Source organism: Phragmites australis, chromosome 22 (assembly GCF_958298935.1).
Source record: "Phragmites australis chromosome 22, lpPhrAust1.1, whole genome shotgun sequence".
Lineage (NCBI taxonomy): Eukaryota > Viridiplantae > Streptophyta > Magnoliopsida > Poales > Poaceae > Phragmites > Phragmites australis.
Window position 1 is genome coordinate 6002276 of NC_084942.1, and position 25813 is coordinate 6028088.

The 25813-nt window shown below is 41.2% G+C and overlaps 2 protein-coding genes across 2 annotated transcripts; one reads left to right on the top strand and one right to left on the bottom strand.

The window, feature by feature from the left end:
• The first annotated feature begins 5456 nt into the window (after positions 1 to 5456).
• On the top strand, positions 5457 to 7577 carry LOC133904484 (uncharacterized). Its single transcript, XM_062345999.1, has 3 exons — positions 5457 to 5517; positions 6707 to 7152; positions 7246 to 7577. The coding sequence occupies exons 1-3, from the start codon at positions 5457 to 5459 to the stop codon at positions 7447 to 7449; spliced, it is 711 nt and encodes a 236-aa protein (XP_062201983.1). The 3' UTR covers positions 7450 to 7577.
• Positions 7578 to 10972: 3395 nt separating this feature from the next.
• Positions 10973 to 15858, bottom strand: LOC133904393 (GDP-L-galactose phosphorylase 2-like). The gene is made up of 6 exons (XM_062345880.1): positions 15176 to 15858; positions 14019 to 14122; positions 12722 to 13027; positions 12451 to 12636; positions 11877 to 12137; positions 10973 to 11558 (listed from the first exon to the last, which is right to left on the bottom strand). The coding sequence occupies exons 1-6, from the start codon at positions 15303 to 15305 to the stop codon at positions 11238 to 11240; spliced, it is 1308 nt and encodes a 435-aa protein (XP_062201864.1). The 5' UTR covers positions 15306 to 15858; the 3' UTR covers positions 10973 to 11237.
• Between the last annotated feature and the right edge of the window lie 9955 nt (positions 15859 to 25813).

Sequence of the window (25813 nt, forward strand, 5' to 3'; positions counted from 1 at the left end):
CAGCGCTATGCATGGAAACTGATTCTCAGCATTGATTAGTCATAGATCACATAGATACCCCCTCCATTCAGAAGTCTACATGGAAACTATTTCTCAACATTAATCAACGCCATGCATGCAATCTAAGTCTCAACACTAATTAGCCATAGATCTGATAGATACTCCCTCCAACCAGGAATCTTCAGGGAAACTAATTCTCAGCATTGATCAACGCCATGCATGGAAACTGATTGTCAGCATTGATTAGCGGCATGCATGGAAATTGATTCTCATCATTGATTAGGCACATATCTGATAGATACTACCTCCATTAATGGAAAGTGATTCTCAGCATTGATCAACACCATGCATGGAAACTGATTCTTAGCATTAATCAGCACCATGCATATAAACTGACTCTCAACATTGATTAGGCACATGTCTGATAGATACTCCCTCCATCCAGAAATCTTCATGGAAATTGATTCTGAGTGGTTATCAATGTCATGCATGGAAAATGATTATTAGAATTGATCAACGCTATGCATGGAAACTGATTGTCAGCATTGATTAGCGCCATGCATGGAAATTGATTCTCAGCATTGATTAGGCACATATCTGATAGATACTACCTCCATTAATGGAAAGTGATTCTCAGCATTGATCAACACCATGCATGGAAACTGATTCTTAGCATTAATCAGCATCATGCATATAAACTGATTCTCAACATTGATTAGGCACATGTCTGATAGATACTCCCTCCATCCAGAAATCTTCATGGAAATTGATTCTGAGTGGTTATCAATGCCATGCATGGAAAACGATTATTAGAATTGATCAACGCTATGCATGGAAACTGATTCTCGGCATTGATTAGGCACAAACCTAATAGATACTCCATCCGTTCAGGAATCTTAGGCGTGTTTCTCTCTGTTGACATAAAATTGGTCTAATCAACATGAAACACTAGCACTAACGCATGAACACACATTAGAGCGAAAGCATGAACATTCCAGAGTTTGGCGATGTGGACCGGGAAGCGTCCTGGGTTGTCTTTTCTTAAGATATGGGGTTGTGAGGTTTATGTAAAATGTTTGACGTCTGGTAAACTCACTCTTAAATTAGATAAATGCTTCTTCGTGGGGTATCCTAAGAAAACTAAAGGATATTACTTTTATAACTGGGAAGAAAGCAAAGTGTTTGTCGCATAGAACGGTGTCTTTCTGGAAAAAATAAGTTTCTCTCGAAGAGTTAGTGGGAGCATGGTGCAACTTGAAGAAATTCGAGAACGATCAGAAAGTGTTTCAGCTCCTACTGAACCTCAAATAGGAAACGCAAAATGTTGTAGAGCATGTGGTGGGGCACCAGCCCCACGACGATCATAGAGGGCCCGCCATGCACCTGAGAGGTTGATGTTCCTAACCACAGAGCAGCGTGACATATCATTGTTGGACAATGATGAGTCCAAAAACTTATGCAGAAGCAATGGTGGGACTAGACTCTAAGAGATAGCTTGAAGCCATGAGATCCGAAATAGAATCCATGCATGATAATCGAGTTTGGAACTTGGTTGATCCACCCGATGGTGTTAAAACTATTGAGTGTAAATGAGTTTTTAAGAAAAAGATGGGTATGGATGGAAATGTTCACATCTATAAGCACGATTGGTGGCGAAAGGTTTCAAGCAGATTCAAGGTGTTGATAATGATGAAACATTTTTGTCTGTCGTAGTACTAAAGTCTAATCCGGATCATCCTAGAAATTGATGCATATTATGACTATGAGATATGCCAAATGGATGTCAAAATAGCTTTCCTTAATGGAAACTTAAGTGAGGATATGTATATGACACAGCTTGATGTTTTTGTCGATCCAAAAAATGCTAGGAATATATGCAAGCTTCAAAAGTCTATTTATGGATTGAAGCAAGCATCTTAGAGTTGGAATCTTTGTTTCAATGAAGTGGTCAAACTGTTTGGTTTCATTAAGAATGAAGAAGAGCCTTGTGTTTACAAGAAGGCTAGTGGGAGCCATGTGTGTTTCTGATCTTATATGTAGATGATATACTGTTGATCGGAAATGATATTTCAATGCTTGATGCTATCAAATCTTCATTGCGAAAGAGTTTCTCAATGAAAGATCTAGGACAGACGGCGTACATATTGGGCATAAAGATCTATAGATATAGATCAAAAAGGCTAATTGGATTAAGCCAAAGTACATATATTGACAAGGTATTGAAAATGTTCAATATGCATGATTCCAAGAAAGATTTATTGCCAATGTCACATGGCATTAGTCTTAGTAAGAGTTAGGGTCCCACAACATATGATGAGCAAGACAAGATGAGTGCAATCACATATGCCTCTGTTGTTGATCCATCATGTATGACATGCTTTGTACACACCCGGATGTTTCCTATGCTCTAAGTGTTACGAGCATATACCAATCTAACTCAGGTGGAGTTCACTGGGTAGTAGTTAAGAATATCCTTATAAACTTGAGAAGAACTAAGGATATGTTCATGGTCTATGGAGGTGAGGAGGAGCTCGTTGTAAGTGGTTACACCAATACTAGCTTCCAAACTGACAAGGATGATTCTAGATCGCAGTCTGGTTTTGTGTTTTGCCTCAATGGAGGGGCAATGACTTGAAAGAGTTCACAGCAAGAAACGGTTGCTAATTCCACGATGGAGGCCAAGTACATTGCAGCTTCCGAAGCTGCAAAGGAGGTTGTTTGGATCAGAAAATTTGTTTCTAAGTTGAGTGTGGTGTTTAGTGCTTCCAATCCAATGGATCTCTATTGTGATAATAGTAGAGCCATTGCACATGCCAAGGAGCCCAGGTCGCACCAAAAGTCCAAGAACATACTAGGGCGCTATCACCTCATCCGAGAGATTATAGATAAAGGTGACGTAAAGATATACAAGGTGCATACGGATTTGAATGTTGCTGATCCGTTAATAAAACCACTCTCATAGCCCAAGCATAAGGCACACATGAGAGCTCTAGTGCAAGTGGGAGATTGTTGGTGATATGCCCTAGAGGTAATTATAAAGATGATTATATCACGTCTATGTTTATATACTTTTGAATAATGTGTTATTCGATTCCTTGGATAATTATCATTTACATTGATTAGCAAATATTTGACTTGTTTGTGAAGCTCTTTATTTTATTGTGATGTTATTCTAAATTATCACTAGTCTTATATCATTATGTGGGAAATTAATGATTCACAAACTATCACATATATTCATTGATGGTCATATTTCACATATCATAGATATAGAGATATCAAATCCATAATGTGGACAAATGTTAGAGAACATGGTGTTGGATAGACCCATCTTGAGATACTGTTGGGATTGTTATATGATGTGCAATCAGTTGTAATCTCAAATGGTGTACTTTTATGATCCTTAGATCTGAGATCGTTATTGATTTCCATAATGTATAATGGTATACTCAGGGGCTGTCAAATGCTACTCCGTTATTGGGTATTCATAAAGGTAACTTTCAGGTTTTCCATGAAACATGTCATAGGGTGTGAGCGATCAAGATGGAATTTACCCCTCCTATATAACGGGAGAGATATCTATGGGCTCCTCAATGTGATTGGATTATAAAGTGCGTGCCATCCTAATGTGATTAAAGAGTTAATCACGAGTTGAGTAATCCGCTACATGATTGAGTCAATGGTCAAGCTATCACAAGGATGGCACGTGTCTTGCCTTGAGCATGACTGATATCGTGAGGTAAAGGAATTAGTGCGTGTGTATACCAAGGTTCAGTTGATATGATTTTTATGTATATTCGGGAGTCAATAGGTCCTGCTAGGGACTGTTGTTGATTTCGGTTTGGAAAGGGGTTTCAGAGTCGTAACCGTTTGTACATGAACCTAATGGGTCACACATTTAATGGGTTAGAACAAGACATGTGGATTAGATCCGTAAGAGGGTTTAAACAGATTGTGATCCATAAGGGATTAGAGTCCTAATGGGATTCTAACATGGGAGCCCATAGTAGGATCTATATAAGAGGAAGTGTGGGGAGGGGCCCCTACGGTTAAGCCACTCTGAAACCCTAGCTGCGCGCTCTCCACCTGACCTCTTGAAACCCTAGTAGTATGTGCGGTGCTAGCACACTGGCGTTCGAAGTTCCACCCAGGACGTGTGGATACCATATAAGCGCTACTGCTATTGTGTTGCTAATCGGATCGATGATGGCAAAGTGCGACAGCAAAGCTCAGATCTTGTTAGATAGCTTATCGAAAGCTTATCAAAGCTTGGCAGGGAGCTTATCGGAGCTGCTTCCTCTACATCGAAGCGCACGATGTTGGACCAGTCTACTCCAACTCTTCTTCTGCTGCACTGCAAATTTAGTGGTAACGATCCATGATCCCCTACTCGCATGGTTTCCTGGTTGAACGCGGTAGAAAATTTTGTTTTGTGCTATCGTAGCCTACTCGTTCCCCTACATATTGCAATTGTGTCTTGGTAGATGGCGATTGTGCTTCTGATTGGGATCCTCTCCTCTCTGCAGGTTCCCCCGGCTCCATATATAAGGGGGTTGCTATGTGGCATCCGTACTCCTTTCCGAATAGGATTCTGTCGTCTTTAAACTTAGGGATAAACTTTCTTGTTTAAGGGATATCCTGATACCAGCGGGAGATATTCATACATCTAGGGATTCCTTTCCCGGATACAACCGTATGCTCCGAGTATCTAGGAGACGACCAGGGATTCGTATACGGGTAAGATCATCGTATACAGTAGATTTACACTACTCATCGTCAAATAACTTTAGCACTGTTCAAAGCTTATGCAAGTTTTTGGTAGGTTTCCATGACCTGCACTAGATTCGTCATGGATCCACATGGAAATGAGCATGTACATTGTTAATGGAATGGTACCATTTCAATAAAACAACATAGCTAATATTAAATATGTGATGATCTATGATTTTCCCTTGCCATATATATCTTTCGCGTCATTCAGTTTCTCTTTAAAACATGCCCAAGTCTATACTCATCTAAAATAGATAAATTATGGTAAATCCGAATAATCTCCATCGTATATCTTATACGATCAAGCGGTCCACAATCAAAATTGGCCCCCTTCTCCTTCCCTCTCCTATAATATGGAAAGTTGGAATCAATTAACCAATTAACAATCAACCTACTCCCCACATGTTATCCTTGATTGCAACATGCTCTCTTTCCTTATGTCACTCTATTTCCAAAACTTAAATCAAGATAAATGATCATCACATAATGAAAGGTCAAGTCCAATCAACAGTGTGTTCTTTTCTTTCTCTCTTTTAAAAATATGACAAGATCTCCAATGATTGTGCTCTTTTTCCTTCTCTTAGTCTATTTCCAAAATCTGGACATAGTCTCCGGTCCCTACTACCGCCTACACAAAATAACAGGCAACAACTTCAACTCCAGTCATACGCCGATCACCTCCGCGGATGGGCACCAGCTACCTCCACTCATCAGCTCGCACCCACCTCATCAACGGCGTCCACCTCCGTTGATCGATGATGACCATCTCCTTAACAACATCCATCTCCACATCGCACGGGCACCTGGATTCAATCATCGTGTATGCAGATATGTCTTTTGTAATGCTATATTATTTTATTTCTTCGGATTGCTATATCCTAGATCGATTCTATGTATGTGAAATACGTGTACAGTTGGTAGTAAATTAGTACTAGCTAAGTGCCCGTGCGTTACAACGAAAATACAAATATTAAACGGGGCAACATTAATCATAAACTTAAGATATGGAGATGTGGATGCACTATGGGAGCGTCGTCGAACAAATACATCAGGAGTGATGCCATAGTTTGATTTCAGATGTGATCTGAAAAATTAGGAGGAGATTATCCGATAATTTTCCTCCTAATTTTTTTATTTATTTTTATTAGTAAAATGAGTCACATATCCGTAGCTAGTAAGATGTGGGGAGGCTAGAGAAATAGGATGGATGGCAAAAGTGGATAAATTATTTAAATTTTATAGGTTTTTATTAGATGAGATGGGAGTAGGAGAAGTGATGACGTCGGAACCAACTCATATTTTATATTGAAGAGAATTGAAGCTACTTGTTGAAGAAAAAGGAAGGAGTAGAGTTAGAATAAAATCGACCATGTATATTGAGACATATGTGACTTCTTTTTGCACCAGTTCAATTTGTTGAAGGAAAGAGTCCCTTCCTATTGACTATGGTGACTCTCGGGTGCCGGGCAGGGTTCACTCAAATCGAAGAGCGGGGGAAGGAGATGGTGGGAGAGAAAAAAATTGTCTGAAGCGGGTCCCTTTCTCTGTGGTAAAGCAAAATTAAGAGTAACAACATTGCGCATTTAGTAGACTTGAAGAAGAATTGAACAAACAAATGCGCATGATTAACGACCTGCAATTGTTCAGAGTCATATCGTGGATTGGATTCTTTTAGTTACAAGCTGCAACTCCTGTTCTCCAAATATCTGTATCACTCATGTTCAATGCGACAGCAAAGCGTCGATCTGAGCCGTCGATTCCATGATCATTCCCGACCATTCCTTTCAATGAATCTGAGCCGCTCATAACAGCAGGCGATCCAGTTTCCGTTTCTTTCAAGGATTTTTTTCTCTCGCATTTTGAACAGCCTCTGAAACCTTATCTCCCTCCCTCTGGACGACGAGACGCGTGGGCATGTGAGCGCCTCCCCATGCAGCCTCCTGCGACGCCGGTCGCCGCCGGAGCAGCCCCGCTTCCGCCGCCATCACCATCAGCATCGCCGAGGGCAGGGAGGCGTCAGCTGCTTGTGTCCGGCCTCTGCTCCTCGCGGCCGGCGGTAGCAGCAGTGCCGCCAGCGCGCGGGCCGCTGCCGGGGGAGAAGAAGGAGCTTTGGTAGGGTACGGTGGGCCGGTGGTGACGGAAGCAGAGCGTGCGGCGAGCGCGGCGGTGTCTCGGCGCGTCGGGGACGCCGTGGGGCTGCTCGAGCGCGGGCGGGAGCTGCAGGCGCGCGGGGAGTTCCCCGAGGCGCTGGCGTCGTTCACGCGCGTGGTGCGGGAGTGCGCGCGGGTGGGGCGGGCGCTAGTGCTGTACGAGATCGGCGACCGCGACGAGTCCATCGCCGAGATGGGAGGGACGTCTCCATCGCGCTCAAGGGGTACCCAGGTCTGTCACTGATCGACCGTGTGTACATCGATCTCCATGCATATATGCACATATCTGAACAAACTCTCAAGTGATCACTGATGAACTTCGCAGAGATCCATGCGGCGCTGGCGGCGGCGCTGTACGCGGACAAGCACGCGGCGCTACTGGCGGAGAACCAGTTCGCCATTGCGACGCTGCTGGACCCGCACTAGACGGACCTCGCCTGCGTCAGGGACACCAAGCACTGGCCGCCCAAACTCGTCGCATCGCTCCACGACTACTCTCGTAGGAAGGCACTCTTGGAGCCTCAATTAGTAGTGGACTAGTGGTAGTATAGTACATCGTGTATATTTATGAGTGTTTGATTCAAGGAACCAAGTCATCGTACAATGGTTTATATATGGATTGGTTCGTCCCTGAGATGAGTCGATTACTATTTTCTATACGGTTTCTAATAATGAACTTTGACCATCATTTTATATTATAATATATTTGTAGAATACAATAAATTTATGAGATTATGAAATCATTTTCAAGCCGAATCTACACAAATGATTTTCGTATTTCTAAACCAAATATCTTAAAGGTCAATGACAGTCAAAATTTTAAAAGCTTGATCGGATCTTGTCTAAAACGTCAAGTATTTGTGACTGAAAAGAGTATTATTTAGATTTGAAATGTTGGGATCAATCGAAAAAACCTACTGATGGAACCTTATTTTTTAGATTTGAAATGTTGGGATCAATCGAAAAAACCTACTGATGGAACCTTATTTTTATTCGTGGAACTTCCCATCCCCATGTAGGGATGAAAACGGACGGGAACGGTCGGGAAAACCCTCTAACCATTTTCGTTTTCACATTTTCTCAGCCGAACGAAAACGAAAACGGGATAGACGGGAACGAAAACGGTCGGGACATAATCGGATGGTCGAAAACGAACTAATCCGATAGGGAAAATGGCGGTATCGGTCGGGATTCGAAAAACATAACGAAAACAAAAACCCACAAAACCATCAAGATGTGTCAACATGTATAAGTTTAACATGACTACAATAAATGCATCATCCATGCTTAGTGAGATAACATGTGATATAACATAACGATGACATGTATATATTTAACCACACAAACAATAAGTCTCAAATAGATATATAAGTGAACGATAGTACAAATATCCATACAACCACACAAAGTCTTAACATAATAACATCGAACCACTAGTCTACCACAACGTCAACATATGACAATAATAGGACAATAAAACATGAACATAAACATTCTTCAATCACTCTCGGTCTACAGCTGCTCATAATCATTCATCACATCTGGATCACTTGCTATTTCTTCTTCTTTCTCCTGTAATTTTACAATGCATGAAAAAAAGGATATGTTAGTCAGGCTGTACATGAAGAAAAAAAAAAGAGCATAGCTAGAGAGCGAGTGTGTGATCAGCTTCGGACATCTATGTATCAAAATGACCAAGAGATTCTATGCACCTCCAGCCTTGTACCATGAGAGGATAGCATAAGTATGGTAAGTACCTCATGCATCAGTTTATTAGAAATGGTCTCTAGAACCTCGAGATCATCCACAATGGAAGAAAATTTCTTGGAATCTAAAAAATCAAACAAAGACACATACATCATATGCAATGACAAAGAAAATAACTAATTAATACACAATTATAAATAGCAAACTATTTAAATTATCACATTTTCTTCCTGCAGCTACCCAATCTTTGGTGCAAATTAATGCTTGTACCATCTCAGGATCAAGACGGCTGCGATAAGGATCAATGACACGGCCACCAGCACTAAAGGCAGACTCTGAAGCAACCGTTGACACTTGTATGGCCATCATATCACGGGCAATTTGTGAAAGAATAGGATAATCTTCTGTATGGTTCTTCCAATATGCTAAAATGTCAAATTGGCTCTGCTTCAAAAGTGGCTCTGCCATGTATTTGTCCAACTCACTTAGGCCATCTCTATCAGGGCCACAATCATCATATAAGAAGCTTTCTAGTTCATCATTTCTATTTCCCATGAGCTCATCTTCTGTCGGGCGCTGCTGCCCTGCAGTGGAGGCCGGAGGCGTGCGCAGCAGCGCAGGTGCGCTGGAGCGGGCGGCGTGGCAGGCACCGGCGTGGCAGGCACCGGTTGGGTACTGGCGGCCTGGCGACTGGAGCGGAAGGAGCACGCAGAGCCGCAGACGCGCAGGCGCAGTGGAGGCGTGCCGACTGCCGCGTGCGCAGCCGCACAGGTGGAGCCGTGGAGGCGTGCGCTGTGCCGCTGTGCGCAGGTGCGCTGGATGCTGGAGCGTGGAGCCGTGGAGCGGCCGAGCGGGCGGCATGGCTGGCCGCTGGCGGCGGCGTTGGAGGGCGGGCGAGTTGGCGATCGCCGACCGGGCGTTGGGTACTGGTGTCTGGCGGCCTGGCGGGCGGCGGCTGGCAGCTGGGATTGGGAGCCTGGCCGCTGGCGCAGTGGCACTGGAACCCTGGATGAGTGGATGACAGCATGGGCCTTCGTGGGCTACGATGGATAATAAAAGTAGATGGACCTTCATGTATTCAGGCCTTATCCCGCGAAGAAAAAACGGGACAAAAACGGTAATATCCCGAATAAAAACGGGAAAATAACAAAACGGACGAAAATATATCAAACCGTTTTCGGTACCGTTTTCGCACGACCTATACCGTTTTCATCCCGTTTCCGAATAAATCCCGAAAAAACGAAAACGAGAGGGAATAATCAGGATACGACACCGGAACGGGACGGGATTTTCCCGTTCCGTTTTCATCCCTATCCCCATGGTGTCCTTGCTGCCTTTTTGTACCTGCTGGCCCTACCAGCCAGGCGGGTGTTAGCTGGGAGCTGACAGGCCCAATGGGCCAGCTCATGTGAGCCGTGTGCATGTTGGCTCAGCTTGCCTTCCGATCGTGAAGAAGCAAGTTATTACCATATCGGTGCTCTAAACAGAATTGATCCAACTTAAATAGTCAGGTATTCGGAACGTTTTACATGAAGCAAGGGCGGAAGCAATAAGCAGGTTATTGCGTAGCTGTGATCGCTTGGAGATTACTGAAACAACTGGAATCTCTGTGTGGTAAAGTTCTTCGATCTAAATACTGCACCCATGGAGATATATTGCTGTCACACCATACACTTGGAGAAGTATTCTCAAGGGGGTCAAGCTGCTCAAAGAGGGTGTTGTTTGTATGAGAAGACCTTTGGATGCTGAGAAGAGTCACACGCAGTCCATGCACACTACTAGGAGCAACTTTGATCTTATTGATCAGATTACAGGTTCCTGGGACCATGCTTTAGTGGAGCAAACATTTTCTGTCGAGAAGATGCTGAGAGTATATTGTCTATTCCTGTAGTTGAGCGAGTGGAAAACTCAATTGCTTGGCACTATGATACCGAAGGCTTTTTCCAGTTAAATCTTCTTACAAATGAGAGTATACTGCACCCATGGCTTCTCTCTCTCTTTTTGATTCGGTAAAGAAGAAATGCTATCAGAAATGAGGGCAATACCTCTGCTACAAGTCCTTTGGAAGCAGTCATGGACCCAAATCTGAAGGGAGACGTCCCATTTTCCTTTGGTGTTGGCCAGTAAGAAAGGAACAAGATCGATTCGAAGAGCAAATTATTCTGTTGATGGGTCCTAATTCTCACCTACCTGTTCTCAAGCAAATATTTCACTAGACTTTGTTCTAATTGTTGTGGCCGGTTCTGTTGTCTGGCACCAAGGTTTAATCAGTTTCATGTTGTATATACGCACGTCCAACTTCGACGCCATAGCTGCACATAACAAAGCGAATTCACAGAACGCGGTAACTACAACGTCCATCACATTTAATTTAGTTCTACACGACCCAAACAATACACATAGCCTCCGCTTAATACTGCAGAGAGCACTGGATCACCGAGTAACCACCACATGAGAAACAAAGGACACAGGAACGCGAGCAGGTAGCAGAGAACAGGGCTCACGCGCATACAACAGACCAGGCAGTTCGATCACATGGATCTTATTTAAGACCAGCAACCACAACTATAGGCGACCACGACCATGGCCACGACGACCTGCAGTACAGTCTCACTGAAGGACGAGGCAGCCTTCTCCGACAGGCCGAGGGGCGATGGGGACAGGCGCGGCGTCCTTGCCCTCGCAAACTTTCTCCTCGTCGGACTGAACCAGACCAGCGGCGCTGAAGATGTAGGCCTTCACTTCCTCGAAGCGTTCCTCTGACAGGGAGACCTCGGCGAGGAGCTTCCACGCTGAAGTTTCAGATGCCTCTTCGTAGTCGTTCCTCCGCTTCAGCACAATGTGGCCACTGATCTCCCACACGGCGGGGTTCACCTGCGTGTCCAGCAGCTCCTGGCTCACTTCACCCAGAGCCTGCTTCTCGGCATAACACTGCATTATTGAAACAGACAAAGGTTTAGTACAACATCATAAAGAAATTTCCAGCAATGCTACTATATATACAGGAAACAGACCTATGGACAAGATAACATGTCTAGGTTGTGTATATCCTCTGTTTCTCTAATAGAAACCAGGAGTAATTTATTACAATTGCTTCAAGTGTTACAAATTGCATAGCAGTTATCCACATGTATCTTACAGGACAGAACTCCTGAGGGATTATTTGTGAATGCTAAATTGCTACTAAAAATACATGAGCACGTAGTTCACTCAAGATTTCAGAAAATTATAAATTGTGTAAAGATTTACCTGGGGGAAGAGGAAAATCCTCCTGCCGCAGTCAGAGATGAGCACATTGTAAGGAACATTGTTGTCCTGCAGCCAAATGCAAGCACTGGAAACCACGTTTGCCAGATCGTCCAGTGTATTCCCTCCCTCAAAAACCAGCCCTCTCACAGGGTAATTTATCAGCTTGGACACATTCACCCCACTCATCATCGTGTCCTCAGCAAGAGGAATCTTGTGGGTAGCTGCCTTCTCAACAGGGAAAGGCACTGACAAGTAGTATGCCTGTGAAGAAAACAAGATATGTTATTATACAATAATGAGCGCATTAACACAAAACTGCAATGTGCTATGAACAGATTTCTGAGCTAATTGTTGAGACCAAAATGCATCCGACAGTTTTTTTGCTCTCTAAATGAACAAAGGTCACTATCACTATGAAAATTACAACAGATATCTTCAAGCGGTCTATGCTTAATTATGTTATCAAAAAGGGTACAGGCTGACACACTAAGGCAATATGAGATTACTAATGCGTGCTGTGCACGGCATTTTGTTGTGATAAGTAAACTTTTAGATGCCGTGCAAAGTATAATACCTGAAAGTGGAGGTGATTGATGGTGGCAAAAGCACCCAAACTATTGTAACCAAGCCTGAAGTATGGGCTTGCTGCCTCAGCCGCCATTTGCAGCGCTAGCAAGAAGCTCTCTGGATCAATCTTCTGGGAAAGACGGTCCAGAACACGGGGAATGAGAAGCACGTGTCCGTACTCAATTGGGCTCACCTGCAAACCATTGCAAACAGGTGTTGGCATTAAGAATACTCAAGTTGGAACAGAAGTAAATTGTCAGTGTGACTGAGATATGTACATTGATCGCAACAACATTGGGAGCACGGTCAGCAACAGTGATCGGAGCACTCCTCAGGAAGTAGCTGTCATCACCAGCACCATTCTCAAATTGGAAGAGCACCTCCTCCTGGCCAACTTTGGTGAAGTTGAACTTGGCAAGGTCAAAAGGCTGAAGCACACGGTCCACACGGAACTCAGTAGGGCGCTTTTTGAGGTGGCGCCCTTCATTGAGTTGTGCAACAAACCCAAGGTTGCCAGGGATGACCTTGGTCTCACAAGCAGTGACATCATAGCGGAATAAGCCTCGGGCCATCCTGTCCTCCCACTGTCAGGATACAAAGCAAAATACTGAAGTCAAATTCAAATCTAGGTAGGGAAACATGGTAACTAAACTTCACTGCCCATCAATCTCAGTGACCTTTCATTATCCATTGCAGGTTAATTATCTCTATCAGAAATTTAAACTGCAAGGACACTTCCAAATTGATACTGATCCATACTGTACTTATGAGAATGAACCATACATTAAGCTATATAAGCATTAATCATTTTCATGGAAAGAAGGTGAAATAAATTAAATTCTAGCATTACAATGTCCGAGTTGGTGTTGCAGTGTACTCAGAACATTCCTAGAGGCGTACCACTTTTGAATCTTTTGATGTGGTATGTTATTGCTTATGTAACAGTAGTATCCCACCAGAGATGCTATTTGGCGTATATCTGCTAGTTAGCTAAACGGGAGACATGTAACTGAAGTAGTAGCAACTTCCCACATATATGGCTAGTAAGCACTGTTTGCGTAGACGGTCAACTAGAGCGTCTAGGCGACAACAAGACGCTAGTCGAGGGATTGGCGTCCAGGTTAGATGATGACTAAATGGTCGTCTAGCGCATCTAGACGACGACCGTCTGTCTACATCTAGCGTCTAGATGAACACTGCTAGTAAGCTGCATGTGAATAGCTGCTTGGCCATTCAAACAACTCTCATAAGTGGATACATATGCTCACACATGCGTGGGATGCTTACAATTAACAATATTACTCTTTCTTTTGTCCATAGGTTCTCGCAAGTCACAACAACACAATCATCTTACAAGTCATATATGCATGCATTTGCTACTGCTTGAGTGCACTTTACATGGGTCCACAACTTAGCTAACGAGAGGATTATTACCAAATAGAATTCCTTAACTTTTAAAAGAAAATTTCACATATCTTAACTACATATGGCAAATCATTCCTAACATAGCAATAACTAGCACAGTTAAAGTTTAATGATGTTGTGCAATAACCAAACCGGCGAGCTTTTATTTACCTCAGTAAGGAGGAGATTGACAAGGGACTTAGTTGTAGCAGCATCCTCCTGTGAACGCAGCTTTGCCGGATTCGCCTTGAAAGCATAGAGGGGAAGCTTGGAAACTGCTCAACAAAATGGATGAAATGTTGAAATCACTGAAAGTACTGCAAATTTTGAAACTTTCATGTGAAGTGAAGCAAAGAATATTATATTCCCGGAGTTTCTTGTGATGCAACAACAGATCAAAAGACGCACCCTTTCTAATGAGTTATAAAAAAGTCAAGCACATAAAAAAAGGTATGTTTAAACAATCACCACATAAAAAAGGGTTATTAAGAAAATCAAGCACATAAATACAAAAACGGATTTACTATGTTTCAATCAACTGAAATCGGAGCTTTGTTTCACTCGACACGTCCATCCGATCGTGCGTCTATCTTTTGATCTGTACTCAGTCAGGGATTTTTGTCTGACATGCACCAGAAAATTGTATATGTCTCTACTATAGAAAAATATTGTTCACTTGTGAATCAGTTTTTTTATCAGCCATTAGATCTTCATCCAACTGTTGCTATTGTCAAGTGAAACATACCTTTATTTTCACTCGAGTGAAAATTAGCAACTCCCATACAAAAAGGCTTTGTGCTTTGGTTGTGACATCGCATTCCAGATGGGTAAGTCAGAAAACGCAAATACAGAATTTTTTTTTTTTTTTGCGCTGCATAGTTCCCTAAGATATACAGCCCTCAGGCATCAATGTGCTTATCTGTTTTTTTATCCGACCTAATTCGAGGGGGTTTACAGCCACATATGGTCAACCCAAAACCATCCACGATGACAATTTTTAACCTGAGGGTGTGTAAAAATAGTAAAGATAAAAAAAGAGCACCCTGCTTGCGTCGCGAGCAATTGTTTAGATGCAAAGGCCCCCAGCTTTCTTGCAGCACCACGACACTTCACTATGCAAAGTTCCCGTATTTTCTTAACGAATCACGCACAAATCATCAGGGTAAATTTTTAAATGGTTGGATCCCAAGTGCACCTCAAAAAAGGGCATAATCTAACAGGACGAAATAGAATCGCAGGCTTTTCATCCGGATTTGGACCGAAAACGACATCAGATTCGCTGTAACAGCAAACAAAAGAAAGGAATCGGGAGGGGCCGGGCGGCTCACCAGGCAGGCAGCAGTCCCCGAGGCAGTTCCTCCCGCACCCGCCGCGCGGCTTGTCGCCGCCGGCGCTCGAGTCCTCCTGGTAGTTGGACACCACGGTGGGCACCCTCCTGATCGTGAGCTTCATCTCCATCTCGCGCGCTGGGTTTCTCTGTTTCTCTCGGTGGGTTTCTCGGGGTTCTCCGGGCGGTCAGCAGACGACGGTTGTCAGCACGGTGGTGGGGGGTTAGGTGAGGTTAGTGGGGGAGCGACTCAGAGGAGGAGGCGACCGCCGCCGGCGAGGAAGAGGAGGTCGGAGGGGCTGCCGCCGGCAGAGGGGAGGGCCCCGCGGCCGCCGTGCGGGGCGGGGCTGGTGGTGGAAGCGATGGTGCCCGTGGGCTCCACCTGCGCAGCTGCGGCGCCGCGCCGGAGGGCTGCAACGCTAGCCGTGATGCCTACAACTCCGCGACGCCCAAAGGGGTAAAGGGGAAGGCTTGGTTAGGATCGGGGGAAGGTTCTCGAAGCTTCCGGGAACCCCGCCAGAGGGGCTCTCCTCTCTTCTCTTTCTCTTCTCCGGCGAGCGGCGGCGGTGGCGTTGGGGGTTGGTTTGGGTTCGGTTTGGGAGAGGTGGAGGCGGCGTTAATAAATAGGGGTGGAGCCGATTGTGTGAATGTGTGGTGGTGGATCTGTGGTGTGGTTTGTATGGTGGATCTGGGCGGACACGCTGAACGGCAGGAGACTCTGTGAGTGTGATTCGTTGGATGTATGGGTTTTGCATGTATATATAGTAAATGCAGGTTGAGATAAGATAGGGCTAAGTAAAGTTATATTTTTTTTATAAATATTTATTATTTTGATTAAAATCTGATTAAATTTTAAAACTTTAGCCATTAATAACTTTTAAATATTTAGTTTGAAAATATAAAAATTATATGTGTAGATTTTTCTTGAAAAATATTTTCATTATATTATATTTTATTAAATATTATAACTATATTCTAATAGAAAATAATAGTCAAAGTTGCACGTCGTAAACTAAAAAAATCAAAAGCAACAAGTATTTATGACCGAATGAAGTATTTGTTAAAAAGAATAGTGTTTGTTTGGTTGTATCTGTCTATATAGATAGAGCTGAATTTCTATTTGATTGACTGAATTTGAGCCATCTAAGTAGATATAAAAGTTGAAACTCTGATTGATTGCTCGTGTGAAAATAATTATGTGACATTGACAAATAAGTTCATCTACATGATCTATATCTATCAGATCAGGCTACGAAGAGAAGCTCAAATCATAGGCTAGACTACATACATACATTTATATTCACCAAACAAACTAAAATAATATATACAAGCAACTAAACAAATATCCGTTTAAGATTATACGAATACGTCATATTAGATTGCTACCGTACGGACAACAAGAGGGTTTTGGATCTCCAAGAGCATGTGCTTTCCGTTTGCGGTTCACACCTTCTTTCGCCCACTCGTGTTTCGTAACCTTACCTACCCGTGTTCCGTAATCCTACCTCCTCCCGGGCGCTGATATTCTACCGGCTGGCACACCCGCTAAACCAATCGACACTCTCTCTGTTGTCCATTTTTCCTATCCTTGGTTAAGTCATCGGTATGCATGGAGTCATTTTTCCTATCCTTTGTGCTTCTTTTGCCTCACATTTGTCGTACTTGCGGCCTCTAGCCGCCACGTATCAACTAGTACTATATATTGAAGTGCCTGGAATCAACTACTATATGTATGTATATACATACGCATATACGTGTATATGTATTTTTTTCGGACGTTCTAAAAAATATCAAAATAAATATTAGTTACATTAATAAATCAGATGAAAAAATCTAAAATGCAAAGAAAAATATCTAACACTCAAAAAAATGAAACAAATTATTTTATGTTAGTATTACTTCCACCTACATGTTAAAACTATGTGCATGCATAAAAGTACTATTGTTTTCTCTATAATTAATTGAATATATTTAATATTAATAATTCCATAAATAAATATCGAAATATACAAAATTTGTGAACCTAATTTTTTAGTCTTTTTTGTCGTACTCTACACAGCAAAATAAAAACAGATGCAGCGTAGTTACGCCAATCAAACTAGTATCCTTGAAACCTTAAAATAAAAGAATTTTGATAGGGCATGGAAGCATGGTATGAAAGGATACAACATCATATCAAGGTTTACAAATTTGTTTGACGCATGAAAACCAAAGGCCGAGCAGTTGCCAAAAACTGTGGTTATCGCGATAACCGCTCAAAATTCATCGAAAATTTGTACAAATTCAATAGGTCAAATTTGCAAATCAGTGCCAAAACCCAACTAAATTGGATTGTCGGTTACCGAGCGAATTGGATCGATAACCGATCAGTTTATGCGATTTATTGAACAATTTTTACGATAACTGAACTAGTCAAAATTCAAGCAATTTTGGACGATGACCATCGAATTTTGGCGGTTATCGAACGAATTATTTGAATTTGCATGAAGTTCTAGGAAAATCACAAAAATCATAAAAAAATAACAAAAAATACAGCAAAAATAGAAACAAATATGGCATAAGATTTGCTATATTTTGTTTAATCATAATATCTACTCCTTGCATATATCATACATAGGCAAAAAAATTTGTAAAAAATGAGGAAAAATTTTGGCATGAACTTTGTTATATTTGGGAAATTTTCAAGAAAATAAATAGATACTAATAGCAATATGAGCATGATCATATAATTATTTCATCGAATATATGCATACATTACGTAAGCATCACCTTAAATTAATATATTTATCAAATTCTGCATACAAAAGCTAGAAATACAATCACATGCCATCTATCAATACTTACCAAATGTAGTTTATACAGTATTCACACCACAAGCAACCTACGAGATGGAAAAAATTAGTACAATACCATGGTATGTAGATAAAAGTAGTTGCAGAAAGTAAATTATCATCACCTTCGGTACCACCAGCTTCTAACAGGAGCCGATTAAATTCGGTTGTATTGTACTCCTCGGTGGACATGAGCATTATCCGTCGTGTAGATAGCAACCCTGCCTTAAACTCTGTCCAACTTTGCCCCGTCCATACAGAAGTGGTTGACCATTGTCCTTGCAATAAGGCATAAAACTCAGAGTCTTGCCACTCATAGACCCACTGAATAGGAGGATCTGACTAAGCATCAGAGACAGAATAGTCGTATGGATACGATCCAAAACTACTCTTTGTGTTATAGTTGCTGGAATAGCTCGTACTATCTTGTGGTCCATCATAACCACCCTATATGACATGCCTTTGTGAGAATGGGGCATCATGTTCATCGGCCTATGTGGTATGTGTAAACTGACTCTCACCAGTGAATTGCACGAGAGCAACGACAGAGGATGAACGTGGAGGAGCACCGCCTCCCTGAATGTCATCGTCACCACTATCTGTCTTTGAGCTGCTGTCATTAGACTCTTGGTAAGTTGGACTCTTTGAGGCATTATCCTTGCTCTCATCGCTTTGCACTTGCCTTTTGCTCTTACCCTTAATCTTCTTGCTCTTCTTTAGATATGTAAATTGCTTCTTTTTCTTTCCCGTGTGTGTGTCACCTACCACTTTAGCAACCCATTGTGATAGTGTACGTTCCCCAGTCTGTCGTTGCAAATCATGTGGGTTCACTGTATCTATCACCATGTGAGTTGGCAGGAGTATGTCACTGCCTGTGTCCTCCTCATTAACTCTGGGGTAGCATTTGATCTACCGGTCTCCATCCAGTCCTTGAGTGGATTGTTCTTATCATTCAATGTGAACTCCATAAGCCACTAAAATGGATCATCATCAACAGTCGACTTGATGCCTGCATCCAAATTATTCTGTATTCTCAGGTTGTAGTTTACATATACCAACTTATGAAGCTTCTTGTAGCTTAACCAGTTGCGAACTTTCATGTGGATAAATGCAAAATGTACTTCAGTTCCTCTCACACTCACTAGATAAAGCGCACTGAGACACTAGGCACCTGGCAAGCATCGTTAGTGTAGGTGCAGATGAACCGAACATAGACCACCATTACGCTGCAAGTAGGTATAGTGATCTAACATTTAGAAAAATAGATAAATAAATGTAACAGTTAAATATATCAACACAATTCGTGCCAGGTAGAGTCTTGCCGTCACATGCCATCCGTGAAGTGAGTGGATCAGCGAATGACCGAGACTTTATCTGATACATTTCAACCTCATTAAGTACTTTCACGGCAGTACCGACATCGGTCATCCTCTCGAATGCCTCCCGGAGATCTTCTAACAAGGTTGGACCCATGCCATACGTGTAGTGCGTTCGGGGATTCAATGCGGTCGCTGCAAGTTGATGATCAAAGCATTAGTACCATAAGCATTAATACAATAAGAATGCAATTGGTAAGAGTGTATCACCGGCATTCAAGTAGTTCCCATTCGTTAGATCATACATTCTGCGATCAACAACTACCATATACTTTTCAAAGGTATCCCTATCATTGTGATACAATGAATCGTACCCTGCTTGACAATGTTGTATCTCAGGAGCACCTCACTCAATGTCGGCACCTTATCTGGATCTGCAAATCAGAGGAAGACATACAATGGATGAACGGAATTGACAACAATTTTAAAGTTGTCCCACCATGTTAAACTGGATAGGCAACCATATGCGTATCTCTCAATGTCAGAACCTATGTAGCGAGACTGTTGTAGATCACTAGATGCCATCTATTGCATGAACCTATCCTTTTGACGTAGAAAGCTTTCAAGAAATAGATAGTTTGTGTCAAATCTTGTGGAATTTCACCTCACCAACTCTTCATCAATCACGGTCTTCATAATTTAATGGAGCTTTGAATGATTGTACAACCATCGCGATATGGACCTTGTATTTTGAATGACAATATCGTGATCCCTAAATTCACCAATTGATTTCAACATTAAATTTATTATATGCGCCACACAAGGCTGTCACGCGATAGCAGGATACTCCCTTCTGAGAACCTGACATGCCTTCTTATAGTTGGACCTGTTATCAGTCACGATCTGCACAATATTTTGTGGCCCCACATCATTGACTGCTGATCTTATCTCCTGCATAAACGAATCAACCAAATAAATATGCAACAATTGCAATACTAAGTTAAAAACGCAGCAAAACAATGTACATTATTCAAATACTTAGCATCTTGGATGTAGCCAGTTACATCTACGGACTTGTGAAAAAACATACGACCATTGCAATATAAAAGGAAATTAATGATACTCATATGCATCAGTCCAGTCCAAGAATCACACATGATGGTCACACCATACTCTGACCATTCTAGCTTCCACTTGTTAAATATCCTCTTCAATGCACTCTCGTTCTCGTCTAGGTAATTACCATCTATATACCGGTCAGTTGGAGATAGGACACCCTCTCCAGTTATACAACAGATGGTCATAAATGAAAAAAAATATGACAACAATAAATTTTATTACAAACTTTATCACTCACCCTATTTCTGTGTTTCTTTCACTGCAGCAACAAAGAATGCGTCGTCCGCCCTTCTACCAGAAATACCTAAAGTGTGAAAAATTTAGACCATGCCAAACCAATAGCTACCTTTGCATTCTTTCCCTTCGCACTCCATGATCTGGTGTCAATCTTCTGCTCAATAGGGGCTTTTGCTACATCAACATTGTAATCCCTGACACTTGGTGGTGGCTCCCTGGTTGAAGATGCCTTCCTAAACATCCTCTTTAACACATTGCCTTCTCTGATATTTTCACTACCACCTCTATGCTCGTAGGACTCACTTGTCCTCCTCCTGAACTCTTCCTCCTCCCTAGACTGAGCCATGGCACGCTACACTTGTTCCTCTTCCGTCTCCTCATTATCACTTATCAAATATACCTGACCTTTTGCTGACTCTTACCTCTGAAGCCTCTCCTCAGACCTTCCCTTCCTCTTATCTCTTACCCTATCCAGCTCACGCTTAAAGTAATCACGCATATTTGGAGGCACACTATCACAATATATAACATTCGATCCGCGTCCTCCAAAATGTTCTTTCAACCTTGTGGCACCACTAACTTTCTTTTCCTTATTGCAATAATTGCACCTAAACCCAAGAGCCAAATTATCCCCGTGCTGCCACACCACATCTATATCCGTCATCGATTACTGCAAAACAACATATATCATCCTATTAGCACTCCATAAATTCCAACAGTGAGTAAACATTGAGCTAACCTAAGTACTAGGCGCTAACCAACACTAACCACTTTGAACTAACCCTAACCAAGCTCGGTAACTGAGCAAATCCTGCCGATAAACGAGCGAATCGCACAAAAAATCGACTGCATCAACACCGAATCGCATTGTCGAGCTCCTACTAGTGGTAACCGACCTATTTAAGCAATAAATCGCTCAGATTTAGTGACTTACCGACCGCACAAGCTCAGTTACCGTTGCGATGCGCTCGGTCGCCAGACACGAGAAGCTCCCCGCGATGCACTCGATTACCGCTCACTCGTTGGATCTGGTGGAGCTCACGACGGAGGTGAAGTTTTTGCTATGGCCGAACCGATGAACATGGGGATGAGCTCGCGATGGAGCCAGTGATCTTATCCCATTGAGTTGAGCCGAAACAGGCCGTTTGCACTGTGCATTCGGCCCGTTTCGGCCTTTTTTCTTTTCTCAGCCTTTTCCAAAGTTACAATACTTGAGCACATATTTCTCGATGCAAACGTTATTTTTTTTAAAAAAAAATTGTTTTCACATACAGTCTTAGAATTGCCTCTAGTTTTTTTTTTTGGATTTTTTTTGTCAAATCTGATTTGAAATTTTAATTCAAATCCAATAACGGTTCGTATTTCAAAATTGATCCAAAGCAGTAAGGTTGGTAACCACGATATTCACTCGGTAACCATCAAATTTTAAAACCCTGCCCATCTTCTTTCTCGTACTCTTTATGTGTTACTCTAGTTCCTCCCTAATGTCGGTGTTGTACGTTTCTAGCACTCCGGCTAAACCTAACTGACCTACCAACGTTCTTATGTGCCCCTAGCCCAATCCTTTGCCGTGCTGTCATTATGTATGCCGTCATTACTCTATCATCACCCCCTTTAGTCGCTAGCTAATAACCCTAACTTGCCTAGCTACTATAAATAATATATACTCCCTCCATCCCAAAATATAGTGTATTAAGATTTAAAAAAATCAAACTTCGTAAATTTTGTTCAACAATTAATCAAATTATACGCAATGTACAAAAGTTATATCAATAAATCTGTATTTTATAGATCTTTTAATATGATATTGATTTTGTAGCAATTGATAGTATATTGCAAAATAAATTAATAGTTAAAGTATATTTTCAAAGACTTTTTTAAATCCTAATATGTTCTATATTTTAAGATGAAGGGAGTAGCATATTTGTCGTTTGTGCTATTTTTGCCTCACCTTTGGTTGCACACATTGTAGAACAAACCGGATACCAGACCATACTTTCATGCTGGATCACGAGTCAACACGAAATGGTTTTCTTATTTTGTGTTGGATCACGAGTCAAGACTAAACGGATTGTTACGTAGATGATGTCCTCTCTTACGCATGCATGGATGCACATGTGCTTGTGCTAGTGGGCCGGGAAAAAAAGCCAATAAAACAATAAGAGGGAGAAGGGAATCTACAGTGGGTGCTATTTTAAGTTAGGAGTGCATAAACTAATTAATAGTTCCAATACCGTGATGAGATAAATAATTAACAGTTTGTTTCAAAACTGGTCCGGCAAGTAAATTGCACCATGGATATCAGGGTGCAACAGCTTGCAAGGTGCTAGTGCCTCTCTGTTTGCTGTTGCTCTAGGTAAGATTGCCCTGTTGCTTAGACATGATCGAGCAACCTTACAGCAACCTCCTGTATATAATAATCCCTCCTGTTATAAATACGTGTCATTTAAAAAAAATTCAGTCAAATACTTTTATAATATTATAAATTCAATGGATGTTATAAATATATTCTAATAGAAAATAGTGATTAAAGGTATGTATTGGAAACCATATTTTATCTAAAATGATATGTATTTATGACCAGAGTGAGTATGTTCTTGTAGCTATTTGGTGCATTCTACTCTCTAGATAGGATACTTTAAGGGGTGGATTCATCAGGGGCTCCCTCCCCTGGGTGCATCGTGCACCTGGAGTCCCAAGGCTCCTCTTCAATTTTTAGGCACGTAATAGGTAAAAGAAGAGAAAAAGAGGAGAAGTACAGCCGTACAGGAGGAAGAGTTCCTACTTGATGAACTTAGATCGGTCACTGAATACTTTGATCCATAATTACGAAGGAATTAATCTTACGGTGCATGGTCTTGTATATCAGAACTTGCCTGGATACGATGGATCATCTTGTCAGTCGGCCTCACACTAGCTAGATTCAAAGGGTAATTAAGCTTTTGTAACCGTAAAGCTCCCGTTTTACTGTGCAAAACAAGTAAAGTGTAGTGTCTGCAAACAGAAGAGGCCAAACATGAAAGTCCCATCCGTACGTGTTGATGGAGCAGTATTATGATATTTGTTACAAAAAGTTCACTCAATTCCTTATTTGCCATTAAATATGTTAATGACACATCAAGAAATTAGATGATTTTTCAGTGGCACAGGAGGAATCTATTCATCATATCAGCCACGTAAAACGAAAGCTGGCGGCGCGCCGAACGTGGTGCCATCTCCAGCCGCGCGTGCTTTTGAAATTTGAATGGTTGCCAACTTGCCATTTAGTTTGGCCGTTCCTTCTTCGTGGTCTTCTTTTTCTTTCTTGTTGTTTTGTCCTCAATTGATTACTCTATTTCTGCTGACGGATTCGTCGGTTAATTCTGATCCACACAGCAGTGTTGCACTGGCACAGGGCCACGTCGCTGGCAGTCTGCATGGTCAGCTGGAATGTCAGCGACTGCAGCTTGCTACGAAATTCTCTTGCGCCTTTTTGATCTGCGTAATGGTACATGTAGTACTATTTTTTTTAAAACTCCGATACAATATGCAAACATATATATACACTTATACTAAGGGTTCTTTGATACAACTCTTTTCGATTTAAATTCTCTACGGAAAGTGATTATCTAGATGAAGTAATTATGTGACTGAAAATAATTCTTTAAAATAAAAAATATGAAAAAAAATGATTCTCTGTGGAAAGTGAATCACGGGAAGTTGTTTTTTTCAGCTCTTCAACTTTTAGTTCATTTCAAAGAATCACTTCCATGGATTCCACTCAGAGAGCTAAAAGCTGAAAGCTGTTGTTTGGCAGAGCTCTCTCTAATTCCAACTGAAAAGCTGTTCTGAAAGCTCTACCAAACAGATCCCAATATACACACACGATCACACATCGTCTAATGAAAAATATCTCCATTAACTACTTAAATCAAAATTTGGTTCTCGTACTTGTAGTACTACTAACTACTGAAGCAAAAATATATGTCTGATACGTGTCCGTGCATATCTATAAGTACGGCAGAAAATTATTGATATATGCATGCCGACGGATCACTATGATCACGTACGTACTCAATACTATATTCATGTGTTGCTTGCAATGCGTATACTTACTTGATCATAAATATTTATCACTTCTGATCTTCTGCGTGTAATTTTAGTTATGATTTTTTATTAAAATATAGTTATAATATCTAATAAAAAATAATATTATGAAAATATTTTTTAAGATAATTCTACACGTGTAATTTTTATATTTCCAAACTAAATAACTTAGAGGCTATTATCGGTCAAAATTTTAAATTTTTGATCGATTCTTGGTCAAAGTGATAAGTATTTATGATCAGAGAAAATATGCTACTGAATACGGTATATACATTCTCTCCCACAAAATTGTCGTACAATGGTGATGTCCGTCCTAGCATTCTAAGGAGCTAAGGGCGTACGAATTGAACCAGATCGAGCTGGACACTCAAGCATTGGTGAGTGATCGACAGAGCGGGCAACTAACATCTATAGTCTTAGTGTTAATCGTAATTAATGATAACCAAAGATTGTCTTGGATAAACTTAGATACATTGGATGATATAAGAATATGTTTAGTTGATTAAAATGCAAGTATTATATCCATGTATAATTTAATTATTTTATAGAAATAATAATTTTATATTTGTTATTATCATCAAATTATACTTAAATAGTACTAATCATTACTAATTTCAGTTAATTATAAGTTAAGTTGCCAACTATTATCACTAAATACTTTTATTATGGGTAAATAACATCTAATTGTAATTAATGATAACTAAAGATCCTTAATAACCACCAATAGTCCGTAATCGTCACTAACCGAAAGTGATTAGCGAAGTTGACAGTACGGTTCTTCGAGCAATTTTTAGTATATAATATTAAAGAAATATTCTTAAAATATATAACAATTTGTTAGATGCTACGATTCAGACAACTAAACACAGAGACATATGTATATCTAGGATTATCGTGTACATGTACCAACCCATTTAAGGAAGAAAACACTAGTTAATCTCTAGGTTCTTTTTAAATACCATAATTGTAATCACTGATATTAATTTGATATAATTTGTGCCCCGTTTGCAAAGAAAAAAACATTGATGCTGCGATAGTGTCAGATAATGC

What these genes read in the sequence shown, in the direction of transcription:
- LOC133904484 (XM_062345999.1), top strand. Translation starts at nt 5,457, where the DNA reads ATGGGCACCAGCTACCTCCACTCATCAGCTCGCACCCACCTCATCAAC. An exon ending in CATCAACGGCGTCCACCTCC is followed by an intron (nt 5,518 to 6,706) that starts GTTGATCGATGA and finishes CTCCCCATGCAG; the next exon opens with CCTCCTGCGACGCCGGTCGC. An exon ending in CGCGCTCAAGGGGTACCCAG is followed by an intron (nt 7,153 to 7,245) that starts GTCTGTCACTGA and finishes TGAACTTCGCAG; the next exon opens with AGATCCATGCGGCGCTGGCG.
- LOC133904393 (XM_062345880.1), bottom strand. Translation starts at nt 15,305, where the DNA reads ATGGAGATGAAGCTCACGATCAGGAGGGTGCCCACCGTGGTGTCCAAC. An exon ending in TCAATCACCTCCACTTTCAG is followed by an intron (nt 12,138 to 12,450) that starts GTATTATACTTT and finishes TTTTCTTCACAG; the next exon opens with GCATACTACTTGTCAGTGCC. An exon ending in GGATTTTCCTCTTCCCCCAG is followed by an intron (nt 11,559 to 11,876) that starts GTAAATCTTTAC and finishes TCAATAATGCAG; the next exon opens with TGTTATGCCGAGAAGCAGGC.